The following is a 25115-nucleotide window of genomic DNA, read 5'->3' as shown; positions in this document are numbered from 1 at the left end:
TTTGAAAAAATGCAAGTTAAAAATCATAAAACATCATTTTGCATAAACAGACTAATTAAAATGAGAAAATCAGAAAAATGAGAGAACTGGAAGTGCCAGTGGGAATGAGAGAACACAAGAGCCTCCTCACTACTGTGGACCCGTGGGTTGGAGCAGTCAGCCTGGACAGCAAAAGGACCCAGCAAGGTTTCAGTTAGCAGGTGTGGGCCCTATTGCCTTGCAATTCCCAAATGATCCCAAACAGGTTCATCAAGGAGTATGGGCAAGGGCCTCCCCTGGTGGCACAGCGGTTGAGAGCTGGGCTGCGAAGCTGCCTGCAGCCTCTGCAGTGCCGGTTCGATCCCTGGCCACCGGCGAGGGTCCCACAAGGTGTGCAGACCTCTCCTGCCACCCGCTGCTCCCCTCAGCAGTGTACTTCGGTCCTTCTGCCTGCTCTGGCTCTGGTGAATTCTCTCAACTTCCCGTGCTTCTGACTGTACCCAGTGCTTGTATAAATAAATAAATAAATCTTAAAAAAAAAAAAAAGGAGTACGGGCAAGATGTTCACTATAGGGTCATTTGGCATGACAGTACTCTAGAGGCAACCTGGGTGTCAGTCACCAAATGAAATGTAGTGGCTGCTGCTCTGGATTCCTGTGCCGTGGCCAGCAATAAGAAACTAGAATCTGCACATATAACCTTGTGGGTGGACCTAGGGCTTCAAAACCTAGGGCTGCATGAAAAAAAATTTTTAAGAAATAGATGGATTACCAAAAGAGAAAGAAATCAACAGCAGATTGCCATTTGCTAAAACTGAAAATACAGGAACAAAAAAAGAGAAAAGCATTTTTTCACAACAATCCATACAAACAAAATGATATACATCAGACTTATAATTGCTTGTCAGTGGTTTAGAAAGCAGGGGGTGAAGCAAATTAGAATTAATGAGCAAGCTAGAAAAAAATATGTAAAGGAGGAGAGAGACATGAACTCGAGCCTTACTTTTCCACTTACTAGCTACGTGGTTCTGGACAAGTCACTTAACTCTCTGAGCTTCAGTTATATTATCAGCAAATAATAAAATCTACATTGAAGAAGTGTTAAGAAAATTAAAGGTGCTATGCACAAATCACCCAGCACAGCATTGCTATATCCCAGGGTTGCTTAAATGGAAATAATTACCACTTGGGGTTTATGTGGGTTCTGCTCCTTTTGAAGCACGTCCTTCCTGTTCTATTAAGTATGGATGTTCATGGTTTATATAATTCCAAGCTAATCAGGCATCAGTAAAGAAAATGAGGTGCCATAATTCAGATCTTAGATAGTTATAAAGGATTATCCTTTATCTTACAAAAATTACTTTCATTCTGCACTCCACAAATACCTCTTCCATTCTGAATCTGCAAATCTTTATTTATATACAAATGCATAATTTATTACTATTTTTACCAGGAACACATACCCAAACTAAGGCCTGAGGAAATGTAAATATAAAGGACTAACATCATTCAATGACAGAATATTAAGAGGTTTTGAGAAAATTGTGATCCCTCCTAACATTACCATCTTCATTTAGTCTCATCTAACATCACGCTCCTGTCACACAGCACGGCCTAATTTACTACTGCTCAGTATAGTTCTCTATACTAATTCAGGTAGAATTTTAATTTTAATTAAATTTTAAATTCAGGTAGAATTTTAATTCAGGTAGAATTTTAATTCAGGTAGAATTAAAAATGTGAATTCCTCCAACAATGGCAAGTGCTAAACATCTAATACTTCCTCACAGTGTGGCCCATAGTATGCTATATGTATATATTTCTTTAATAAAAAATGAACAAAATGCCTGGTTTCATGAACACGTCAGAGCTTTCAGTGCTTCCTCACAAACTATTGCAAACAGAAATTGGTACATTTCAACCCCTTTAGAAACTTTGTAAGGCATCCAGGACTGCAGAGAGGAAAAAGCCTTTCTATGCAGCCCTCATAGGCTCCCCACTGAAATCAGGCACCTACCCAGGACAATTGGAGACTCACTTCCTCTCAGCTGCCAATTTTTGAGCTTTACTAGACTGTTTTGAAATGGGGTTGGGAAGTCCCAGTGGTTACTGGAAGATTACCCAGAAGTATGTTGCTGATGTTAACTGGATCCCACCCATACCAGTGGAGATGGGTCCACATCATGAGAGAAAAGGATAGGGAAAGCTGTACCCTTAAAGAATCAGGCACAAAGTCCTCTGCCATGAGGTCTTCCCTTTAGATTACAAAATGCATGTAATGAGTAGGTGAAATTCAACAGTGCCTTGCACAATAGGAACTGCAAATTTCAGGATAGATTAGGAGAATGAAGAGGAGAAGCAGTGTTCAGCAAAGGAGACACGTACTGTGTAAGCTGTTCAGGACACAGGGTTGGGAGCGCAGACATATGCAGACTGCAGCAAGAAGGGAAGGGTGCTTTGAGATAAGTCCTGCTTGAATAAAGCAGAGAAAAGGGTTAGAATGCTGGGAATGAATGTATCTCCCATTCAGTCCTCAGTCATTAGTCTTGTCCTTTATCCTTAAGGCCACTTGGTACTATTAAAAGAACTTTACATGTAAAAGTACTTGATAAGTACAGTAGTTGGAAGGTAAATATAAAACAATCATTTATATCTATTAAGTAATTTTGTCCTCACAATTATGAAGGAGTAGTGATCTCCTTGTAATGAATCTTAATTGAGAAAAGCAAAGCATGGACTTGGACTCACAGGATGGAGAGACCAGGGGAGAACAGTGTCATAATCAGAAAGGGAGGGTGCTTGGAAATTCCTAGGTATTGTCTGATGAATCAAATCTTTCCTAGTACTTGGCAAATGAGAAGTTGAATGTAGTCGCTATCTTGAAAAATATAAATTTACTATAAGACTTAAGGATCATTTTCTATGTTTGAAGTAGTAACAATGAAATATTCATAAGACTGTTTCTTAAATCCAGAAGTAAAATTTTAGCTCATGGCTTAGTTTCGTTTCATCTTCATCCTCTTCTAGAAATAATTTTTTTTTTTTTTAGTCTAGCTTTACACATAGAAACTCCTACTTTGATATACACTTAATGATTTGTTTGTAAGCTCTATTAAGTCAGAGTATACAACTGGATCTAGAATAGCACCTGTAGGGGTTATTATCACTCTGTAGGGGCTCAATACATATTTGTAAGATGAATGAATGAATGAAATCTCCCATTCAGTCTTTAGTCACTAGTCAGGTCTTCATCCTTCAGGCCAGGAACTCAAACTCTCAGTATCAGTCCCTTTATTGTTAATGGTGGGGAAAATGAGAGAGTACAGTGTAGTTGTTTTGCGTATAGGCACTGGAACCCATATGCTTGGGTTCAAGCCTGGCTTCATTGCTTCCTCCCTTTATTGCTATCTAACAGAACTTTCCACAGTGATAGATGACCTGGTCCACACAGTAACCACTAGCCTCATGGCCCTATTGAGCACTAGAAGTAGGAAGAAATGGGGTTTTTGTTTCATTAAATAGAAGTAGCTATATGTAGTAAGAGATTCTAGCTGTATGACCCTGGGTAACATTTCTTCATCTCTCTGTGTATCCGTTTCCTCAGCAGTGAAATGGTGGTGGTGATAATGGTAGCAGCAGTAGCAGTAGCAATAGCAATAGCAGTTGCAGCTTTAAGGAGAATTAATGAGATAATACCTTAGTACACTAGAACAGCACCAGGTACATAGTGAGTTCTCACTAAGTAGTGAGCAAAAGCAGCTGGTTTGCAAAAACACTGAATCCTTACTTGGTTATAATAATAATAGTAATCTAGCCTATACATAAACACAGGGAAATACAGGCATTTCCAAAGAAGCAAAGTTATATCAAATAAGTGATGTCAGATTATAAGGTAAATGTAAGGGAAATCTAAAAAAGCACGCCAACAGGTTGACAATTTTACTTGACTATAAATGTTACTCTTTAATAAAACTGCAGTTACCATAGCAGCCAGACATCACAAAGTCATTTCAAAATCAAAGACAACGAGAATCTTCTTAAAGAAACCTTGTGAACAATATTACTGAACAATATCATGAAAGTGCTTCCTTGCATGTCTTGGGTTTATCATAGAGAATAATTCATTTCCCAATACTTTTCTCCAGCTTTTAATATCTATTTTACCATGGTACCCAAGCTTCTACACATCTTTCATATTTCTGAGGGTTTACATGTTTTTTAAATACTCACAAGAGTGAAAAGGTAAAAACAAAATGATTTTATAAGAGAAAATGTTAATGAATTTTATCTTATGACACCACTTTATTTTTGCCCTGGAAAGCAGCAAACTGATGTTATTGTATTTTGAAGGAGACTTGAATTATTTTTTTTATTATTTTGTATAGTCTTTTTGTTAGTGTCTAAATAAAATGATCTCTCCTTGACTATATAGGTTTTTTTCATTTATAAGCTTCATGGTGTTTACTTTTCCTTCCCAGAGACGAGGCAGGGATTAAAGGAGGAAGAACAGTAGGAAAAATAGTTATTTTGCTCCCTAATTAGACATTGCCTGATCAATTCTCCTCCTGCGACCATTATATAAATTCCTGTAAATGGAGCAGGGACAGTGGAAATGACACAGATTACTGCTGCTTCTGTCACATGCCAGTCCCATCTGTTTAGCTCCTTGAACTGTACAATTCTGTTTCTTTTTGTCTTTTTCTTTTGTCCTCTAGAGCTTCCTATCTTGCTTGATTCTCACCTTGAAGGCTGAGAATTTCTCCAAGGAAATAATCTATTCAAAAACAAGCTTATACTCAAATATGTTAGTGTTTACTTGGTTCCATAATGTTTTTATTCTTTGTGTTAGGTCAAAAGTTACAAGCCATAGGACCTGCTTATCTGATTTTAACAAAATATTTATTTTTCAGTGCCAAAGTTCTTTGATCAAGGTGAGATATTTCTAGTATGACATTCCATACTTATATATACAATATGTTTAAGTATAGTCAAACTTGGCTCCTAGGTCATTATTTTCTAATTTGAAATAAAAAGAGGATCTGTTTCTTAAGTAGCGCTCAAGTCAGACAAAAATGATTGGTTCTCTGGGAAATTCACTCTTCTGATTCCTTTTCTAAAAAGACCCGAGAAATTGTTTTTATACCAGCTTGGGGATAAAACTTTGGGTTGTAGCATTGGTTTAGGGCATTCAAAGATAAAACAACTAACAAGTATCCTAGACACTAAATTCTCAATGGTGAACAAAACAGCCATGATCCCTATCCTCAGGAAGCTTCCAGTAAGAAGTCATAAGAAGATGTTAATTACTAACAACTACACTTCCTGTCTGAGCCCCAGTGATATCATTATACAGATACCCAATCTTTAACTAAAAAAAAAGGGGGTCAAAAGGGCACACCCTCCAAGCAACTTCCACTGTTCTCCTCTCACTATAGTCAAATTCCCACCAAAACCTAGAATGGGAAAGACTAACCTGACCCAACAAAAATGGAGAAGCAATGAACTGACAACTCCAATATATACATGATTTCCTTCCTAGATTAAAAGAAAAATAAAAAAATTGTGGCCAAATGCGGATTTTTACCGAATAGCAACCTACTAGATCCTTTAAATTCTGTTTGTTCCTTCTGAGACTTCCTAGAGTGATGATGATGACAACGATAGTAATGCTAATACCTAATATTTACGAGTGTTTTCTGTGTTCTAAATATGAAATAGGTATTAAACTCATTTTACAGGTGAGGCAACTGTAGCATAGATAGGCTAACAAACTGGTCCAAAGACATATGATGATCTTAGAAGTGAAGCAGCCACCATACAAATCCAGATGTTCTGTTTTCCGAGTTTGTTTATATATAGTATAGCTGCCCCTATATTTTTCTGCTTAGTAATGCAAAATACTGCCCAATCCTAAAATGAAAACCAATCATTAAAAGATCCTTAATATGATAAAGGTTTTTAGACTTCATATCTTCTCTAACATATAATAAACAAGCAATATGAAAAGATGAATGAATGAAAGAATAAGAGATTGAGAACCCCATTACAATATTCCTATAATTTCACTTGGTAATTTTTATATGAAACAAAGTGAAACCCACTATATTACATGTTATCAGAGGTGGATGCCTCACTTCTATACTCCTGACATTTAGTTTATCTTCGAAAAATATGATGCTAACTCACTATGGAAGATACATGAGTTTTGAGTAGTAGATTCAGAAACTAAAATTTGTTTGCATACATCAATCCACACTTTCTTAATCCTATCCCCATTAGCAATGGCATAAATTGGCACTATGAAATTTGGAATCCTCAGAGAACTAAACAAAATCAAATTTTTCCATGAGATTTACATGTTGTGCAACATGGCAGGCTAATGACCAAAAAAAATTTCTCCCAAATATAACATCTAAAAATGTTGGACAAAAATTCAAAATAATTTTTTTAAAGATCTATTTATTTATACAAGAACCAGGGTGAGAGGATTCACCAGAGACAGAGTGGGGAACAGAACAGGCAGACTGACCAAAATACACTTCTGAGAGGAGCAGCGGGGGAGACAGGAGAGGTCTGCTGAGTCATGTGGATTTCTCCCAGGCTGCTTGGGATCGAACACATGCTGCAGAAGCTGCGGACAGCTTCACAGTGCGGTGTTCAACTGCCTGCGCCACCAGGGAGGCCCTCAAAATAATTTTTAATGTTTATGACTTACTTGACAGTAAAGAAATCTTTAATGGTAAGGAAAATGACAAAGCAAAAATCCAAAGAAAGAATTGAGCACTAATGTTGCTACTGACTTTGGTGGTTATATTGAATTTACATAAAACATACCATTAGAGTCTTTATAAATATTTAAACAAGTAACTTGACCCTTCTTACATAAACATATATCTTTTAAGTTAATGTTATGTTTGAAATGGTTGTATCTGATCAAAAATTTTAATGTGATCTTTTTTAAAAAATCTCAAATATTTTTAAAATATCCAAAAATAAGCAGTTTTTCTACAAGCTTATAGCAGCAGCAGAATAATGGGTTTGGTAACCAATTTAAGAAGTTAGCAAAGGAACAAGAGAAAAGACCCAAAGTAAACAGAAAGAAAGGAGCAATGTAATAGAACAGATGAATAATGAAGAATAACAACAAAGATATAGCTGGTACTTTTAGAATGGCTAACAAATCTGATAAACTTTTGGCAAAATTTAAACAAAATAGAGAAGACACCAGAAACAACTCTTACATAATTATAAGCATTTAGTATGAAAACACTAAGCCAATAAATTTGAAATATAGATGAAGTGGATAAATTCTTTGAAAAATATCTTTAAAATTTACTGAAGATGAATTAAAAACCTGAATGATTCTATAATAATTAAAGAGCATAATTAGTAGCTTAAAATCTCCCACAAGGAAATAACAAGCCCAGATAATTCTGTTAAGCATTCAAGAAACAGACACTTCCAATCATACACAAAATCTTTCAAAGAACAGAAAAAGAGAAAGACTTCTCAACTACTTTTATGCATCTTACATAACCTTAATCCTAAATTAGATAAAGCAATGACAAAATAAAAGAACAACCTTACTCATGAAAATATTTTTTAAAAATTTAAATATAAGGGCCTCCCCGGTGGCGCAGCGGTTGAGCGCTGGGTTGCGATGCTGCCCGCGGCCTCTGCGCCGCCGGTTCAATCCCCGGCTGCTCCCGGGCCACCAGAGGAGGGTCCCACATGGCGCACAGACCTCTCCTGCCGCCCGCTGCTCCCCTCAGCAGTGTACTTCGGTCCCTCTACCTGCTCTGCTCCCCACTCTGGCTCTGGTGAATTCTCTCACCCTCCCGCGCTTCTGACTGTACCCAGTGCATGTATAAACAAAACAAACAAACAAACAAATAAATAAATAAATAAAACATGCCTCTATTAAAAAAAATTTAAATATAATATTACAAACCGAGTATCATGATATATGCCAAATTTTTTTATTTTTAAAATATATGAATATCTCAATGTTAGAAAATCCAGAATTATCATTTATCTCATCAATATATATTAATTCAGAAGTGTCAATAGATGCAAAAAATCAGTTCAATAAAATTCAACATATATTCACAATCTAAAAACTATAATCACCAAAGAGATATAAGAAAACGTCCTTAATAAATAGTATTTGTCAAAAATATACTATAGCATATGTCAACCTAAATGGTGAGTATCTAAAACATTTCCTTTAAAAACAGAGACCGGGCCGATGGCGCAGCAGCGGAGAGCTGGGTTACAAAGCTGCCCGCAGCCTCTGCACTATCAGTTCGATTCCCGGCTGCCGGGCGCACAGACCTCTCCTGCCACCCGCTGCTCCCCTCAGCAGTGTACTTTGTCACTCTGCCTGTTCTACTCTCCGCTCTGGCTCTGGTGAATTCTCTCACCCTCTCGCGCCTCTGACTGTACCCAGTGCTTGGATAAATAATAAATAAATAAATCTTAAAAATAAATAAATTTAATTAAAAAATAAAAACAGAGACAGGGCCTCCCTGGTGGCGCAAGGGGTTAACATGCAACCTATGAAGCTGTCTGCAGCCACTGCAGCACAAGTTCCATCCCCAGACAGGGAGCTACCCACATGGCACAGCTGACCTCTCCTGTCTCGCCCACTGCTCCCCTCAGCAGTGTGTTACAGTCAATCTGCCTGTTCTGTTTCCCACTCTGTCTCTGGTGAATCCTCTCACCTTCCACACCTCTGGCCTGTGCCCCAGTTCTTCTATGCATAGATAAATAAATCTTAAAAAAAATAAATAAAAACAGAGCCAAAAATTAAACATTCCTCAGGGTTAGGTAAATTAGTGATAAACTATAAGGAAAGCAGTGATTAACATAAAATCCAGGGATGTGGTTACCACTGGAGGGATATAATCAGGAATGTGGGTAGGAGATACACAAAAGGTCATTTTATTATTTTTTAAACTATACACACAGAGGCACATACATGCAAAAGTAAAATATATTATTAATAACATGTTCACAGATAAACTCAAACAATAATTCATTTTGCAAAATCTTAACCAAAACTAAAATGATGGCTAGGTTAAATAACATTATAACTACAACAGAAATTTTTATCACCTTCTCTTTCACTGTACAAGTCCAAACTTGCCTTTGTATTAGTCATATCTCTACACTAAACTTAGATAATACTTTAACACACTTGGGAAAAAATTCCAAATGAACTGTTCATGTCACCATGAGACCTGTAAAGGAAGAATTATATGTGAGACTCATTCTATTTCCTGAATAAATCAATCACAGTTAAAACTTTAGTGGTTAGGGACTACTTCTCACAATCATTAGACTCGTTCTTTAGAAACCTTTTGTTAAAAAAAAAAATCAATTCTTTAATAATATACAAAGGAAGGGAAAGGCCCTTGTCAAATGAACTCACATTGATTCCAAAACTTTTCCTCTTTGTTCTAAGCACATTAAATTCAGTCCCAAAAGTCTAAGCCATCCCACAGTGATGCTAGTGTGCTGGATTGCTGAAGTATCAGCACAGTTTCAGATTTTCTGCTTGGCCTGCTCAGGCACAGACACATTAGTGAGCACTGGGGCCACAGTGTGGCATGAGGCCAATGAGTGGGAATTCTGGTGGGGATTAAAAAGAATGTTTTTTGAGTATGGAAGAAAAGATTTGACGTTGAACAGGGACGTGTGTTTTTTTAAAGTTTTCCTATAAAGTACTTTCTGCACTTTAGGTTCTCAAAGAGATAAAATAAAAGTCAGATTGAATTCAGGTCCATTTTTAAAAAGAGAAAAAAGAAAATGGAAAGTGTGTGTTCTTTGAGTGGCTTCCAGTGGAGAAAGTGAAGCATGAGTAAAGTAAGCACTCATCCCTTTTCTTTTGCTTTTGCTTTGTTTAAGGAAATGGAGTCTAGGATGTGTAGGTTGAAACATTAATGAAATTCAGTGCTCAGTTTTTCATTCTGATCAGATGAAGCCTTATTTGCCTATGACTGGGGTCCATGTTCTAAATTACTGAAAACATTTTTAAATTCTGAAAAGGTCCATAAGGTTTCCCAAGAAATGGAACTTCCAACTCTACTTTTTCACTTTCAAAACATACTCAGGCAGTTGTAGATATGCACCAATAATGCATAGCTCATGACCTCCAAGATCAAACAGCTTTTAGAATTCTGCAGTTGTGAAGTCTTCAGCTTCTTTTGAATTCTCCAGTGACCTGCACGGTTTCTGGTGACTTGGCTAATTCTCGAGGGATGCCCATTTTAGTCCAAAATGTCCATCTCCAGGCTAAGAAACAACAGCACAAATATTCTGTCGGGGAAAGACCATGCCCATGAGTCCACAAAAGAGTAGGTAACTGGAAAGTCACAAGTTTCTTAAAAGGTCAGATAAGTTATAGAGAATAATTTCAAAGACTTTTTATCAAGGTAAGTAGCTGCAGAAAGTCTGGGAGGAGTTACCTTTTTCCTGGTAGGTAAAGAAGCATACCCTTCCATTGCATGCATACAGAAGTGTTTCAGGGGGAGATGATACTGGGCCTGACCCCATAAAAAGGCAAAGGTCTGAGAGGCACAAGTTGACAGGGCTAGAGCTCCCTCTAGAGCCCATCCTGGAGTCATGGAGGGTCATCAGTAAAGTGAACTAGGGTTGAATGGATGCTGGCCTATTTCCCGACCCTTGCTCATCTTACAGAGAGAGCCATTTCCAGCAGACTGAGAGGTCTGGAAGAGCAAAGCAATTAACTCTGACCTACAGGACACAACTGGGAAATGACCAAGCAGTGCTCACCAGCATCTCTTCACCAGCATCTCCAGAAATGCAGATTCTGATGAGCATGCTTATCTAAAGCCTCAGTCTCATCTAGTCAGCATCAACACTAGAGAGTCACCACAAAAGGGATGTTGAAAATACACAGACCATAGAAAGTTCATTTGTTCATTAATCAACCCAGTAGCTTGCATCAGTCATAGAGGTAGTCATGATAGCCAGATAGCTTCATGTTCCAAAAGTTAATGGCTTTAACCTGAAACAAAACTATTAATACAAAGCAATCTTGGGATTTTTTTTTTTTACCTGTTCTAGAAAAGATAAAAAAAAAAAAAACATGGAATTTAATGTTAATTGCAAAAAAAGACACCAGATCAATATTTACTTGAGCCAAAATCTGAGTATTTTTAATCACTAATTATTGACTTAAGAAGAATAATAAAGATATAACATTAGGAAACCTAATTTTCAATATATTATAGCTACATTTAAAATAATACAGAAAAAAATACTACTGATTTGTTCCTGTTATATGATGTTTTTACAGATTGAGAATACTCAATTTTGCTTTTGATAACTGCAAAGAAGAAAATAATGAGTAATATCTGATAATATTTCTCTATTACTTGGGGGTAATTTAATAAGAATGTCCAAATGCTTAGGCCTACATAATCAAAAGATTTTCTTCTCCATCTTGTCTGTAAAAACAAGGCTTTTTTTTTCAAGTTTGTTCAGATGGAGTTATTAAACAGCTCAAAATTATCTCAAAAATACACTCTTGTTACTTTGAGTCATTAGACTAATAAAATGAAATAGTTAGATCATGTTTACACAAAATTAAACTCTTAACTGAATATGGTGTTTTGTTATAATGTACAAAATCTATTATAGGAATCATTTATGGGATTCCATAATGGCATTTATGGAACACTAGCTTATAAAAGGCTTTTCAGCCATTATCTTTCTAGATCCTCACAACAGGGTAGGTGTGGCATGTATAAGCTGTGACATGAAATTGTCCTTTCAGTATTTATGAGTTCAATTTTTCTATCTACTAAATTTTCTGAAATACTAAGCACTCCTCTAGTATTGCTTTCTTTGGTAGTAGCAGCAGTAATCATAGTAACATGTATTATGTGCTTACTATTTGTTAGGTCCAGTTTTAAATGTTTCACATGCATTAGCTCAATGTTCCTAAAAAGAGAGAAGATGGATATTTTTAAAGCCTCCTTCATCTTAAGATGCTTTAACTCTGGATCCTGTCTATCTAGGATTCTTCCCTATTTACTTTCTGCTTTAATGTCACCCCATCATAGACGGTTTCCCTAACATTTACTTTATTGGCACAACACTTGGTTAGCAAATGGTGTTTTTTGTTTTTTTTTTAAGATTTATTTATTTGTTTGTTTGTTTATTTATGCACAGAAGAAGTAGGGTCTAAGCCAGAGGTGCAGGGTGGGGGTGTAGGTGTGAGAGAATTCACCAGAGACAGAGGATTCACCAGCAGAACAGGCACATCTGCTGAAACACGCCGCTAAGGGGAGCTAGGAGCAACACACGAGAGGTCCACTCTGCCCTATGCGGGTCAGCTCCCTGACAGGGATCTAACTCATCCACAGATGACAGCATGATAGCACTGAGACTTAACCCTTACACCACCAGGGAGGCCCCGCAAATGGTGTTTTTAATGTCCATAATTTGACATCTCTATTTTATTAACTGGAATATAATTACATAAGCCTTAGAAAAATCAAGTCAAGAGTTGTTAGATGACTTGCCCAAAGTCACTCGTCAATAAGTGGCCAAGTCAAGATGCAAATTTTCTGACCACACATCCACTTCCCCTTCCCCATCCTGAAGTCTCCAAAAGCTGCCCAAGTCTATTATTACCCTCTGGAAATGTGTCCATGATTTGATGGTTCTGTCTACTGTTACCACCTTCACCATCACTATGAAAAAGTGAATCATGTAAGAAATTTCTGTATGTGATGCAGGGCAGGAATGGATGACAAAAAGGCAGTAATACTGACATTTACCCTTGGCCTGCAAGAACTGATAGATAAAGAATAGCAGCAATGAGATCACAAGTATAACCAAGGAGGCATTCTGTGCAAAGAACCACTCTGCTCTAAATTATGGAAATTAAAAGGATGAGATGAGGTATACCTTGTCAGAGCTAAGCATGCTCAAAGACAGAAGTCTAATAAACAGGTAGGCAAATTTCCCCTGTAAATAGCAGCTTCTTCTCTTCAAGTTGACACATAATGGTGAAAATGCATATTGAAGACATCTGTTAAACAAATGCACATCAAGTTGGGAGGCAAAAGAAAATGGTAGAAATAACACTGCACTGGGAATCAAATGTGTGTTAGTCTCCATTCTTCCAAGATAAAATTTTGGAAAAACTCTTAATTTCTCTGAGACTAAGAGGAAATATGTTATAGGGCAGAGGGAGGATCTGATTTTGCTCAAACCACTCACTGGTTCTGTGACCATGAACAAATATTTAAGACTTGATGTCTTCATCTGCAAAATGGGTTATATTATAATACTAATCTTGTATAATTGTTGTAATGGTTAAATATACTAAATTAAAAGAGTTTGCAATAGTAATTGCTCATTAGCATTTACTATTATTATTTCTTTATGTAGAAAATGAAGAAACTACTAAAAAAATTTTAACATCCCTATAATACAAAAAGCCTATGAGTCCATATCTATTTGGCTGTGGATTAAGTACACTTGTTGAAATGTTTGTTTACCTATATTGTTGCTCAGAGGGGATGTCAGTTTTTATAGCATAAACAACCAATAAAATTACATGTGGAAAAAAAAAAATTCTTGTTTTCAATCAATTCACAACCTAATTGGGATACATTAGTAATAAAAGTCATAAATGGAGGTCAGAAAAGTGTCTCAAATTACTCAGGTTAAGTATACTTTACCCAGTCTACCCACCCTCTATACAAAATTAGCTGTGAATTGGTCAAAATCTTTCCCACTATTCCAAATAAGAGCTACTTTTCTATGAATCAGTGTTTTTGTGGCCTTTGGGTAGACACCTGGTAGTGTGATTGCTGGGTCATACAGCAGATCTATTTTTAATAATTTGAGGATCCGCCACACCATTTTCCACAAGGGTTGAACCCATCTACATTCCCACCAATAATGTAAGAGAGTTCCTTTATCTCCACATCCTCATCAGCATTTATTGTTTCTGGTCTTTTTGATATGGGTCATTCTTACAGGAGTGAGTTGGTATCTCACTGTGGTTTAGATTTCCCTTTCCCTAACTATAAGTTATAACAAACATTTTTTTCACATGCCAATTACCATCTGTTTGTCTTCTCATTTTTTTTAAAGATTTATTTATTTATGCATACAAGAGCTGGGGCACAGGCCAGAGATGGTGCGGGGGGGGGGGTGAGGGGGTGGCGGGTGAGAGGATTCACCAGAGACAGAGTGGGGAACAGAACAGGCAGACTGACTGAAATACACTGCTGAGGAGAACTCTTCTCATTTTCTGATTGGGTTATTTGTTTTCTTTTTGTTAAGTTGCATGAGTTTTTTTGTAGATCTTTGATATGAGCCCCTTGTCCCTCCCTATGTTCATAGCAGCACTATTTACAATAGTCAAAATATGGAAACAATCTAAATGCCTAAAAACAAATGAGCAGATAAGAAGATGTGGTGTTGGGCCTCCCTGGTGGTGCAGGGGTTGAGACACAACATATGAAGCAAACCGCAGCCACTGCAGCATGAGTCGATCCCAGGCCAAGGAGATACCCACATGGCATAGCAGACCTCTCCTAACACCCACTGCTCCCCTCAGAAGTGTATTTCAGTCAATCTGCCTGCTTTGTTCTCCACTCTCTCTAGTGAATCCTCTCACCCCCCACACCTCTGGCCTGTACCCCTGTTCTTGTATGATTAAATAAATAAACCTTAAAAAAAAAGATGTGGTATTTATACAGAATGGAATACTACTCTGTGATCAAAAAAGACAAATTCATGCCTTTCACAATGAGCAATATCAGAAAGAGAAAGACAAATAGTAAATGGTGCACTTATGATATCGAAACTAATCAAAGGAACAGATAAAGCCAAATTTAGAAAATAACCCTGGAAAACTGATTATAGAATTGAGGGATCCAGAGGGGGATTAGAGGGGAAGGGTTCACAGCAAAGGTGGGAAGGGAGCACAATAGACTAAGGTGGTGGGCCATGATGCTTAGTGGTAGGTGCACTATGGTACTAACACTTGAAGGGAGTAGGGGCACCTATACTCCAAAAATACAATGATGTAAACCAACATGACCTCAACAAAAGAAAAAGTTATTGTTCTAAATTCATACTATATCATCTTTTCTCTGGAATAGTGTCTTTCATTTTGACAACATCCCACAGTAAGTAATACATTATACAGTGCAATCTAGTTCACACATATGTGTAAATATTTTAAGAAATAAGTTTCATAAAATTTTTGCTATCTGCATTGCACTCATATTTTCTCTTGTTTCAACTCATGTTTTAATGCTTATCAATTTTTATTAAATTGATCTCATGATCCATCAAAGGGTCATCATCATAGTTCATAAAATAATATATTACGGCATTCCTTTCTCCATGAAAGTTTTTACATGATAACTGACCCAGTCACCTGGTTAAAATGTGCATATTAAGATAACTAATATTTGTCATTATATAGATCCACAGTATTGCTGGCTATTAATCATATGAATCTTTGCTAATCTAGCTTGTAACTGTGTTCTTAAAATGCTTTGTAAATGTATTTACCCTAAGTGCTCACTGTACATTCCCGTTCACCATTAAGGGCATTATAGAAATCAATTTAGCATTGCAATGTAACTAGATTTTCAAAAGGAAACTACAGAAATGTTTTTTATTGAATTTTGCAATGACCTTTTCTTTCTTAGGTTGGCTTATTTTAATCCTCTGTTTTTTCATCTTTGGTACAAGTTCGATCATCTCTCTCTTTGGATAGTTTCATCTTAGAATCTATTATAACTCCCTGTATGGGGGGTGGAGCCATCATTTTTCTTTCTTGGTAACTGGGATTTGTACACAGCTGTGTAGGGTAATGCATATTCCAGCTTTCTGCTTATCCTGTGCCATTACATTTTAAATTTGATATCGGTGGTATCAAATTCCACAGGCTTTTGATATTATCAAATTCCACAGGCTTTTTAACCTTGAATTTCTTTATGTCTTTCCTAGCCATACCTCATTTATTTTTTGTATCACTCTTCTATGTCACTGTCATTCTTCACAGCTGGATCTATTTGCCCGTTTTTCAAATACTCAGCCTTTTGTCGATGATAACACATTTCTTTTTTTTTTTTTTTTTTTTTTTTTATAGAGGCATGCTTTATTTATTTGTTTGCTGGTTTGTTTGTTTGTTTGTTTTGTTTATACATGCACTGGGTACAGTCAGAAGCGCGGGAGGGTGAGAGAATTCACCAGAGCCAGAGCGGGGAGCAGAGCAGGCAGAAGGACCGAAGTACACCGCTGAGGGGAGCAGCGGGCGGCAGGAGAGGTCTGCACGCCATATGGGACCCTCCTCCAGTGGCCAAGGAGCAGCCGGGATCGAACCGGCGCTGCAGAGGCCGCGGGCAGCTTCGCAACCCAGCGCTCAACCGCTGCGCCACCGGGGAGGCCCTGATAACACATTTCTCCATTTTGATTTTTCAGCCTTGCTCCTGGTCTTCATTGAAACCAAAAACAAGGCTATGTAGACCATCATATCAGTCTCATTTCCACAAGGAGGCTCCAAACATTTAAGTAAATGGGCCTATGATAATGCATTTTGTACTAATGTTAAAGTTGAGTTACATATTATTGTTTTCTAATAAGGTAACTGCTGTGAAGAACTCTCTCAGGTAAGTTACAGTTCTGCACCTCTGATTCTGAGCTAAGGCCATTTTCTGATCTACAACTGTTATTGTTCTTTTCACTACCTTTCACTACTCTTCCAACAGTCCTTTCATGAATAAGTCATAATCTCAAATTTTCATGCAGACTAACTCCAATCAATCTATGAAGCATACTTAGGCCCTCCCTTCCCTCCTACAGTCCTAGTTTCATTAGTCTGGGAAAGATGTCAGAATCTAGGTGTGCAAGAGCCATTCTGCCAATTCCAACTGGCAATGCTACTTCAGAAAGGGTTGGCTTTCTTCTTTCATTCTGCACAATAGTAGGGAGATGGGGTTCATGTTTATATTGGTCACAATACTATTTGTCCTCCCCTTGCAAGTCACTCTTTCATTTTTCAGTTGAAGAGATGGGAAATAAACTCAAGATTACAGTTAGGACAATTTAAATTACAAATGATACCATGATCCTGTGAAGTAAGAACGTCATAGAACTGCAGTCATAATTTGAGAGCTGCATGATATAAACTATGTGAATATTCAGGGATATGCTGGGGAAGGTCGTTTTGTTTATTTCTTTTTTGGAGATGCTCCAGTGACTTTACATAACAGTTTTATGTTAAATCATCAAATAACTTACCTACTGTTTGCTATATAAACAAGCCTCTTACTTTTCATGTAGTAATACCTTCTTGTTATTACTAAGAATAAAGACCATCTTCTTGATTCCTTCCTCATATCAAATAAAAATTCTAGTTGATTCATTATAAGGAAAAATCACATTAATTAATGCTGGTGCTGATCACTAAAGTTCAAATACATTATGGAAATTATACTTTAAAACTTACCAGTTATCATGCTATTAAACCCCAAATTAAAATTCTGGAGTATTCTTTGCTTCATACAACTGTGATCTGAAGTCCTCTCTATTCCTCTCCCCATAGTTTATCTCCTTATACCACACAGAGAAGTGCAATGAGCCACAGACTGTAACTATTAGCTATATGCTCTGCTGTTACTTTTTTTTTTCATTTAGAATTTTGCGCACTTTGAAGAATTTTTTTAATATATATATACATAAAATGTAGTATAAGCCTGGCCATCTGGATTCTCTTTATTGGATCACAGCATCATACTAAACAAAAGTACCAATTACTAAGTTGCAGTTTTCCTGTTAAATGTGTGATGCCACCACATTCTAGTTAGTTAGGTATGTATGTGTATATTATTTGTAGGCACATATAAGCACCTTGTTAACATTTTAGCAATGGGGGGGTAACTATTAAATGGGCAGCTTTGCACCAAGGGGAAAATCCACCTAACAATATACCGAATGGGTTATATAGGGCCTGTTATTTTTCACAGATGTTCACTTAAGATCTCACTGTTATAAAATTCATTTGTTTTGACATCCCCATTAGTATGTTTTACAACATCTTTTCAATTGTCACATTCCTTGTCATACTACATAGTATCAAAAAAAAATGAAAAGAAAAACCCAGTTTACAAATTCTCATTTAAAATCACTTGGCTTGGAAAAAAGAAAATTCTTACAAATGGGGTAGGCTATTAGAAAACGAAAACTGCCCCACAGGGGGACACATTCTCCCCTCTGCATCTATATAGAAGAAAAACCCCTCTTTAGGGTCATTCCAAAACTCTGAATTTCAGATGGATTAGCAGCTCTTTGAGGCAAGACTTTGCTTTCTCAAATGCCAACTGGTACATTCTGATGGCATCCTAAAGGCCAAGTACTCAAGAGTAAATGCCAACCTTGTCCCTCTTCAGAGCATCCCTTCAGAGCACTGCACACACAGGGTCACAGGGTCACCCATCTAAGAAGGTTCAGCAAACTCCCTGGCAGGTCCAAGAAGAGTACATCTGCACTGATGTCCAGGGAAAAAAAAAGAATTCCTAGAAGCCACGTCCTCTTTTCCTGTCCAGATGACTTCTAATGGCACATAAGAAAATCATAACCTGGAACTCATTCCTGCTGTTCATGAAAGAAATTTGATTCTTACATAAAATCTTTATTTTTTTTAAAGATTTCTTTATTTATTTAAGTACTGGGGTATAAGAACTGAAATACACTGCTGAAGGGAGCAGCAGGTGAGACAGGAGAGGTCTGCAGCGCCATGTGGGAATCTCCCTGCCTGGCTAGGAATCAAACTGGAGCTTCAGAAGCTGCGGACAGCTTCACAGCGCTGTGCTCAACCTGCTGCGCCACCAAGGAGACCCTAAAATCTTTATTTTAAATAATATAATTTTTTTCATGAAAAAAACTAAATGGTAGGGAAAAATGTTCTGAATCCTAAGTTTTAACTGATTATATCTCATTGTTGTAATAAAGCAGCACTGGTGTAATAAGCATCAGAGAAGCCTCCAATTGGGAATACGCTCACCATGAATTAGGCTGTAAAGTCACAACCATTGCCATTAAAGAATTGTGGAAGAGTTCCTTTAGCGTTATTACTGCTTGATGGCACAAGCCAATGAGAAAGATGCATATCATGGCTTTCAAAATATGTGACATTCACTTCACATGGCATGTGGGAAATTTTAAACCCCTCCTTTATCCTTTCATTCTTTGCCTCAATGATCATTCATTCTATTTTTATATTCATTACTTCAACAAAAGTATAAGGAATACCTACCATGTACCAGACATACATACTACTACGGGTCAGGATATAGCAATACTAACAACACAAGAACAGTAATCATTCCCTTTTTTTTTTAATAGATGGTAGGGTTTCCCCTTTCTTTTTAAAGATTTATTTATTTTTATGCAAGAACCGGGGTACAGGCCAAATGCATGGAAAGCTGAGGGGATTCACCAGAGACAGACTGGGGAATAGAACAGGCAGACTGACGAAATACACTGCTGAGGGGAGCAGCGGGCGAGACAGGAGAGATCTGCTGCGCCATGTGGGATTCTTGCCGGCTAGCCTGGATCGAACTGGCGCTGCAGAGACTGCGGACAGCTTCACAGTATGGCGCTCAACCGCCTGAGCCACCAGGGTGGCCCCAAGAACAGTAATCATTTCTAATGCTTATATAGTGCTTGCTTACTTTGCACTGGGGTCTATTAGAAGGATACACCCCAGCTCACCTAATCCTTGCTCCAGTCTTGGTTGTTTTAAAGATGGGCAACAGTAGTACAGAGAGACTAATTCTCAAAGTCATACAATTAGTAAGAGAGAGGGGCCTCCCATGGTGGCGCAGCGGTTGAGCGCTGGGCTGTGGGGCTGCGGGGCTGCAGGGCTGCGGGGCTGCAGGGCTGCGGGGGCTGCAGGCAGCCTCTGCAGCGCTGGGTTCGTTCCCAGCCGCAGGCAAGGATCTCTCTCTCTCTCTCTCTCTCTCTCTCTCTCTCTCTCTCTCTCTCTCTCTCATACACACACACACACACACACACACGCGCGCGAGAGCCAGAATTCAAACCCACTTTCTTTTACACTAGCATCCATGATCTTGACTGCCCAGCCATATGAAGCAAAACAAACATGGCTTTATGGAATTTTCAAGCTACTAGAAAATATGGACATTAAACAAACACACAAACACATTTGTGACCACAAGTACCTATTAGATATATGAGAAAATAGCAAGGTACTATGAGATAGGAGGGTGCTAAAGGCTAAGAAATCCAGTGATTACTTATGGTGAGTGTCATATCACCTAGGCAACAAAGTTATACAATTTAAGAAAGCAAACTGACTAAAAAGAAATGGGGAGAATTAGGACTGGAAGGCAGATAAAGTGACTAAGCTTCCAGCCCTTAACCTTGTCACAGAGAGCCTTGCAATAGCGGTGGCCCTTCTTGTTGGTAGACCTAGGAGGACAAGACCGATGTAAGGGATCTGGCAAATACAACCCCTTCTGGACCAGCTGCCCTTCACAGATGAAAGCAAGAACCTCCTCATCACTGCTTTCAACCAAGAAGTCCATCTCGAATATCTAAAAAAAACCTTAAATTCTCCATTGATGCTTTAGCTTATTTTTTAAAAAGTAATTTATTTGGCCTATAATGATTAACACTTAAGCTTCTGGAAACATAACAAATAATTTATAGTTGGTAAAATAAACACACTTAAGAGACTTGACTACTAATAAAATGGGAAGCAGACTGAAATACTGATTTAAGAACAAAAACATGGAAATAGATTATCAAGTTTCCAGAGCAATAAAATTTCCTTTACATCTTTCTGTTAAGAGAAAAAAAAAGCCTTGGTTTGATTCCCCTTATATCTCTTCTCATGAAGTTATTTTTCTGTAATTTGGGAAATTCTGTGTCACTGATTGCTATTATATACCTTATATATTATTTTTATGTCTTCTCTCTTTATATTAGGCATGTTCCAGAAGTACAGGACTATAGCCAGAAGCAGTATGAGATATTAGCTCCTAATTCTATAGTTTCATTCTATTATGGTAAACAACTTAGAGGGGAGAGATGAGAGAGAAGCAGGTGTTCATAATAGCACCATTAGTTACATGTGCTTCATACATTTAGATAGAAGAACAACATCATTTTCCGGTCCAACAAATTAAATATGTTTTCTAGTTCACCGTTCAGGAATGAGTAAAATGAGTAATTCTTGATACTTTATTGCCACATCTATATCACTCTTGCTTCATCATCTTAGTGTATCACTTCATGCAAGGTTTTATATTCTACTTGGCTCTTATTTATGATATTAATATATTAAAAGCTTGATAACTGAAAATACAAGTTAATTATCTGACTTCCAGTGAAGGTTAAACAGTCTCTAATAAACAAATAAATCTCATTGTTCAAAGTCAGCAAATTACTCTTGGGTTAACGTAGGTACACTTAAATTATGAGTAGTCTTCTTAACATTAAGAGGAACAGTATAAAGTTTAGAAATTAAACTTTGAAAGTAACTTAAATTGCATTGTATTAAATTTCTTATTACTGCCATGAGACGTAAACAACACTGAAAAGCACATTCAATGTGACTTTCTACAGAAATATCTTTTATTACCTTTTCCTTAAAATTTGGTGACTATAATTGATAGTGATTTTATTTGACCCATTGTCATGATTCATTCCTCTTTAATATACTTCATTAATAAATAAAAGTATTTCCTGTTATGCTTTATCTAGAAATAAAATGCCAAATAAATTACAAATAAAAGTTTTTAAAAGTATGCATACAACTTAAGGATCTGGACTTGTCCAAAAACGAAGTCTATGTCGTCATTATCTTTCTTATTACAGTCTATTATTACATTTTACATTTACATACAGGAAATAGAAGGTAACAGTATATTTACATCAAATTTCTGAAAACATGGCATCACATGTCACTATCCAAAAATAACTGATCTTTGTGTGCTCTATTCCGAGAAGAGGAAAGAAAAAAATTATAATAAATGCAGTTTATATTATTTTCAAAGTTGATAATTCTTTCAGAAAGATAGCTTTCTTTCTTTCCTTAAAAAATAAAACCTTGAAAAAATAAATAAAACCTTGAACTTTGAGTAAAATATCTCACAAAAATAAAATATTTAGGAATAAGTCGTTGAGAAATCACCTGCAAATTACCTCAGACCTTTGGAAAAACAATCCAATTTGAATCCCCAGTCTAAATAGGTCATTTAACTTAGAAAAATTAAAATTAGCTGTGCAGGGCTAATTTTTTTCTAAAACATCTGCATCCTCAGTGTCCTGATGTCTTCAAAGTCAAATCACAGTTAAGTATCAAGAAGAATTATGAATTATTCCAGATCTCAAAGTTAGTTTACCCTTGAAATAGCCATAAAAGTTAACATTTATAAAGAAAACCTGGAGGCAGGGGCTTGCTTTAAGAACTTAGGAGTGGATAAGCAGAGAACTCATATCCCAGGAGAATGGTATGCTCCACTGGTGCTCATTTCCTGCATTTCACCTGCAGACTTCACAAGGCGAATCAAAATCAGCTAAGACACTTAATACAAAGCAAATACTTCCATACAAGTTTAATCACCCACACGTTTCTCTTATATGAAACGTGCAGCAAATCAAGATTATGAACCTTAACACTTTCATCAGCACTTTTAAGGTTTAATCATCTCACAAAACTCTAGTAAACTCAGGGATGGAATCCCTGCTCCCCAGAAAACCTACCCTGGCACAGGAATAACTTCTAAACCTTGAAGGTAACTTCTTTAAAGAAGAAAAGCAATAAAATAAAACACAAGTGAGAAAAGTTGGCCGCCTGAGACATTCTCTATTCCCACACAATCAGACCACCCACACAATCAAAAGGATCCCCACAATGTTGGAACTGAAGGGTTTAAGGCGCCTGAGGAGCGCTCTCTGTAAGGTAGGAGGGCATTCAAGGTGGCTCGCAGAGAGGAAATGGCAATAAGGGAGGTAGAAAAAGGAGGCCCTTTTCTTTCAGGACTCTCCAAAGCCACCAAGAAATGCACCCCCATCCTTTCTGGGTTGAAAGTAACTTTACTGCTCACAGAAAGCACTTTCATATTCTCCAGGTAGCAACAATCTTATCCACAGGCAAAGAGTTGTCAGAAGAGGCTAAGGAAACAGGTTTTCCTCTCCTCCCGTCTCCCTAAAGCCACTTCCCCCAAAACGAAATCTTGCTTCTCTCAAGACCTCTCATTTTGAAGCTGGAATGGGACCTTTGCTCTGGCAAGGAAGCAAACCGAAGAAAGACGTGCCGCTGGGGAAATGCTGAGGAACATTCTAAGCTACATTTTTCTTACAAGGGTGAAGCCCAACGCAGAAGTGGGGTTGACTCATTTCTAGGTGGATGATAACATTTGATAACTGCCCGGGACAGAGAGGAACAATTTCACTCCCCCCGCACCTGCTGAAGCAATACCAGAAACGCTCCCACAGAGGGGCCGGGCAGGCTGCCTCTCCTCGCACTCCGACCTCCAAACCGCCGGGCGCCCGGCGGGCTCACCCCTCCTCAGCCCTCCTCAGCCCTCCTCAGCCCCTCTCAGCCCTCCTCAGCCCCTCCTCAGCCCCTCCTCAGCCCCTCCTCACCCCTCCTCAGCCCCTCTCAGCCCTCCTCAGGCCCTCCTCAGCCCCTCCTCAGCCTCTCCTCAGCCCCTCCTCAGCCCACCTCAGCCCACCTCAGCCCTCCTCAGCCCCTCCTCAGCCCCTCCTCACCCCTCCTCAGCCCCTCCTCAGCCCCTCCTCAGCCTCTCCTCAGCCCCTCCTCAGCCCTCCTCAGTCCTCCTCAGCCCCTCACGCGCGCCCCGCGCCGCCACTTCGCGGCGGGAGTTCTGGGCGGGCTCGGCCCAACAGCCGCCCTGCCCGCGGCGCGTCCCTCCGGGTGGCGTCCGCCACACTTGGGAGCTTCTCGAAAACCCCGGGACGAGGCGCTAGCGCGGAGCTCGGGAACCCCGGGGGTTCCGGACCTCCCAGGGCTCTCGCCCTCCACACCCCCACGCCTCAGAGGCTTAAGTTGCTCGGCACCCCGCGGCGCGCGCGGCCCCGTCCCTCCCACTCCCGCCGCGCCCGGCTCGGCGCCCGGGTCTCCCGCCTCCGCGGAGGTGAGAGCGCACTCACCCGAGGTGAGCTGCATCCAGGCACAGATCTTGTACACGGTGGCCGTGTTGCAGAAGAAGAAGAGGGTAAAGCAGACGATGCAGGCGATGATGAGCATCATGGAGAGGCCGATGAAGAAGGAGGCGGCTTTGAAGGCGCCCGAGGGCAGCGTGGAGAAGTCCGTGAAGCTGCCCCTGCAGGTCAGCTCCCGGGAGAAGCCGTTGCCGATGCAGTAGTGGAAGAGCCCGAAATAGCCGGCTTGCGGGGTGTCCACGCCGTCGCCGATCCAGTAGGGCTGGATGAAGCACACCACGTTGACGATGGCAAAGCAGATGGTGAAGATGGCCCACAGCACGCCGATGGCCCGCGAGTTCCGCACATAGTTGGTGTGGTACAGCTTGGCAGCCTCCTGGGCCGGCAGCATCGCGGCGGCGGCGGCGGCGGCGGCGGCCGAGGCTCCGGGCATTCTCCCCCTCCTCCTCCGCCTCCTCCTCCTCCCCTTCCTCCTCCTCCTCCTCCTCGCCCTCCGCCTCCCCCCGCCGCGGGCGCTCGGGAGACACACTCACCGAGCCGCGCGCGCTGCAACTCCCCTGCCTCCGCCTCAGCCCAGCAGCGCCAGTTTCGGAGTCTGCATTCTCGCTCCCGGAAGGAGGGCGGGGGAGCGCCGAGCACCCCTCGGCTCGCCTGGCTCAGCCTCCCGGCCCTCCTCCCTCCGTCCGTCCCTCCCTCCCTCCCTACCCCCCGGCCGGGGCTCCAGCCCCCTTCACCACTCCCCACCCCTCTCCCCGCCGCCGCCGCAGCAGCTGCAGCTGAAGGCGGCAAAGCCCGCGCGGGGCAGCGTGGCGCACGAGCTCGAGCGCCCCCCACTCGGCTTCCCGCCTTTCGCGCTCCCCCCACCCCCAGCCGCGCCGCGGGCGTCCCCCGGCGCTGAGGACCGCGTCGACCCTG

General features: G+C 39.6%; 1 protein-coding gene across 1 annotated transcript in view; it reads right to left on the bottom strand.

Annotated features, from left to right (window-relative positions):
* The window catches only part of LHFPL3 (LHFPL tetraspan subfamily member 3), a gene marked incomplete at both ends in the record, with an annotated part of 346792 nt that extends 322159 nt beyond the window's left edge, over nt 1-24633 (bottom strand). Inside the window, one exon of the mRNA XM_084230615.1 lies at nt 24189-24633. Coding sequence (XP_084086741.1) covers nt 24189-24633 — 445 coding nt within the window. The remainder of the gene's footprint in view (nt 1-24188) is intronic.
* Between the last annotated feature and the right edge of the window lie 482 nt (nt 24634-25115).

Source organism: Talpa europaea (genome assembly GCF_964194135.1).
Source record: "Talpa europaea genome assembly, chromosome: 3".
NCBI lineage: Eukaryota > Metazoa > Chordata > Mammalia > Eulipotyphla > Talpidae > Talpa > Talpa europaea.
This window is presented reverse-complemented; position numbering and strand designations above follow the sequence as displayed.